The sequence below is a fragment of the Diaphorina citri genome, unplaced genomic scaffold (genome assembly GCF_000475195.1).
Source record: "Diaphorina citri unplaced genomic scaffold, Diaci psyllid genome assembly version 1.1 scaffold7292, whole genome shotgun sequence".
In the NCBI taxonomy this organism is placed as follows: Eukaryota; Metazoa; Arthropoda; class Insecta; order Hemiptera; family Psyllidae; genus Diaphorina; species Diaphorina citri.
This window is the reverse complement of record NW_007384668.1, coordinates 1-3,112: the sequence shown is the minus strand read 5'-3', so window position 1 is coordinate 3,112 and position 3,112 is coordinate 1. Positions and strand designations below refer to the sequence as shown.

General features: G+C 36.9%; 1 protein-coding gene across 1 annotated transcript; it reads left to right on the top strand.

Annotated features, from left to right (window-relative positions):
• Nucleotides 1–200: 200 nt before the first annotated feature.
• On the top strand, nucleotides 201–1,742 carry LOC113472696 (DNA mismatch repair protein MutL-like; the record flags this gene model as incomplete). Its single annotated transcript, XM_026832486.1, has 2 exons — nucleotides 201–441; nucleotides 1,224–1,742. Coding segments are annotated over exons 1-2 (666 nt in total), but the record flags the coding sequence as incomplete, so codon positions are not given.
• Between the last annotated feature and the right edge of the window lie 1,370 nt (nucleotides 1,743–3,112).

The following is a 3,112-nucleotide window of genomic DNA, read 5'->3' as shown; positions in this document are numbered from 1 at the left end:
CGGTCGAACTGATGCTCCGATATCCTTGAAAAATTTATTAATTTATAGATATTGCTTACCTCAGATATTCAACACAATAATAGTACAGGTTCAAACAGTAGCGATTGTCTGAGGCAATAATTTTGCCATTCGTTGGTCTTGTAATGTCTTTTATTTGTGTAGGTACTTCGAAATGTACTTAACCAATATTCAATAGAGAAGTAAAAAAAAAAAAAAAAATAGTTTTATTTGAGCGCTTTAACCAAATCATTTTTAAACCTTTCCGAATGAATTGTATTCCCCTTTCTTTTCTAGATGTTGAGCAAAGAATTTTCAGAATGTTTCCGGTCCCTGATACCAAGCAACAAGTACCCTGTGTGTTTGGTGTCCATAGAGGTCCCTAGTAATGCGGTAGATGTCAATTTGGAACCCAACAAGACCAAAGTCCTGCTCAGAGAAGTAGTAGGTTTTGTAATTATTTTTCAAATTCCCTCCTTGTAACCTTTTGTTTTTCGTCCATGTGGTATGTGGGGTACTCTGTGACTCATGAGGTCAATACCTAATGATTGAGGTTGTGGTTATAATACACAAGGCTTATACTAGCACAATAAGGCTGCCTAGAAGAGATTGACAAGAAGCTCTTACCCTATTTAAGTAGGAAAAGGCTAAGAAGAAGAGCCTAGCCCTGTGTATAACCACCACCTCAACCTGAAATTACAAATTACCTGCTCAGAGAAGTTGTAGGTTTTGTTATTATTTTTCAAATTCCCTCCTTGTAACCTTTTGTTTTTCGTCCATGTGGTATGTGGGGTACCCTGTGACTCATGAGGTCAATACCTAATGATTGAGGTTGTGCGTTGTGGTTATAATACACAAGGCTTATCCTAGCACAATAGGGCTGCCTAGAAGAGATTGACAAGAAGCTCTTATCCTATTTAAGTAGGAAAAGGCTAGAAGGAAGAAGAAGAGCCTAGCCCTGTGTATAACCACCACCTCAACCTGAAATTACAAATTACTCAAGATTACCTGTATACTTTTAGATCACAAATTAAATATAAATTCAAACTTTCAGGATGAGCTGGTGGCCTGTATCAAAGGAAAGATTTGTGACTATTACTATGATTAGTCTAAACAAGGTCTTATATATTTGATTGGTAATAACATTACATTTTATGGAACAATAAACAAGACCTGTTTAAATTAAAAAAAAAAGATCATAAATTAAATATAATTCAAATTTTCAGGATGAGCTGGTGGCCTGTATCAAAGGAAAGATTTGTGACTATTACTATGATCCAGGTGACTCTAACTTGGACCCAATCAAGTCAGACCAGAAAAACTCGAATCAAATCAAATCAGAGCAGAACAAGTTGAATCAAATCAAATCAGGAGTGAAGAGAAAACTACCCGAGTATCCCACCGAAGAGCAATCAGTTCGGAAAGTATGCAAACCTATTGATAGGAACTTAACAGGTAACATTGAGACTGTAATTGAAAAGAAAGAAGACGGGGCATTTCTAACAGAAACAACTTTGTCACAACTACCTTCTCTCTTAGAATCTAAAGAGAATACGTTTTCTAATGTTTCGTATGATGAAACATTAGAAAGCTCCTATAACACGAAAGTAGAGATGTTTGATGACATCAGTATGTCTAGATTAGAATCTAAAGAGAATACGTTTTCTAATGTTTCGTATAATGAAACATTAGAAAGCTCCTATAACACGAAAGTAGAGATGTTTGATGGCATCAGTGTGTCTAAGGTAGATAGCTTGGTAGATATCCCCTATGACGCGTTAAGCAATCAATAGCTAATTAGCTAGTTATAGTTACCTACACTTTAGAGTAGGTATATCATTTCTTGCCCATCTATAAAAGGAAAAAATAAAGAGAATACGTTTTCTAATGTTTCGTATAATGAAACATTAGAAAGCTCCTATAACACGAAAGTAGAGATGTTTGATGACATCAGTGTGTCTAGGCAGAAAGAACAGTTCCGTTCAGGAACGAACTTTTTCAAAGAACAAGTTCCTACAGTTCGTTCGTACGTTCTTTTCCCATCTCTACCCGCGAATATTTAAATTTAAAATTTTACAACTACCGATTTTTTCTGGGAGTTTTTGGTGGAATTTGGAATTTGTTGAAATCTGAAATTGGTCGATCCTGGTAGATATTTTTGAATCCATTGGTATTTTAGCTTGAAATTAGTTACTCTGTTTCTATAAAATAGCCCTTGAGTGTATCAGGACATGATCTTGTTAGTTAGACTTTATAATAAATCAACAGTGAATGCACAAAGTTGTTCACTGTAGTGCAAAGTTGTCAGCCTTTGTACAGACAGAAGTACCAACTACAGTTTAGGCAACCATCCACTGCACCGTCTGGTCTACTGGACATAAGGCAGACTGGACTGGGAAAAATCCCAGGTCTGGTCACTTTAGGGGTGATAGGAACCATTCGCCTGTTTCAGGCAGACCTTGATCAGAATACCTGTCAGGTAGATCAGAATGTATATCTCTAGCTTTAAGCCTAGTACACACCACTGCAAGTCTCCAAACTTACTCATAGTTTGGTGTGTATATTTGTGCAAATTTCATTAATTTTATACTTGAAATCTGTGCAAATATCACAATGTATCTAATACTGACACATGACAATGTATCAAAAGATCAAGTTTGGAGACATTCATACTATTCATAGGATGTGTACCAGGCTTCAGTCTTATCTATGACTCATTTTAGTTTTCTACTTTCAGACCTCCTTGGAGAGAAAACTAAAATCCACAGAGGAGGGAACTTTTTTTTAGCTTTTTGAAAACTTTGGCCCTGAATAACGGCCGAACCGTACTTTTCTCGAGGTTTTGGCCAAGAAGACTTTTGATCTACATTTTATAAAGAACCTCTCTGCAAAGCAGTCCGTCAGGTCCAGGAACTGCAGGAGCAGTTGTGTAGGAGATGCTGTCAGGCAGGAGATTTGAATGCAACCTGAGGGAAGAGGAGAAAGTGTTGAAACGGTGGACATTGGAATTCACCCTGAATAACTGTAAGTGAATATATTAAAGTTTGCCCACACATAGTCGATGGCCGTCGATCGATGTGAATTTATTGTGAATCGATGTGGATGGACATCGATG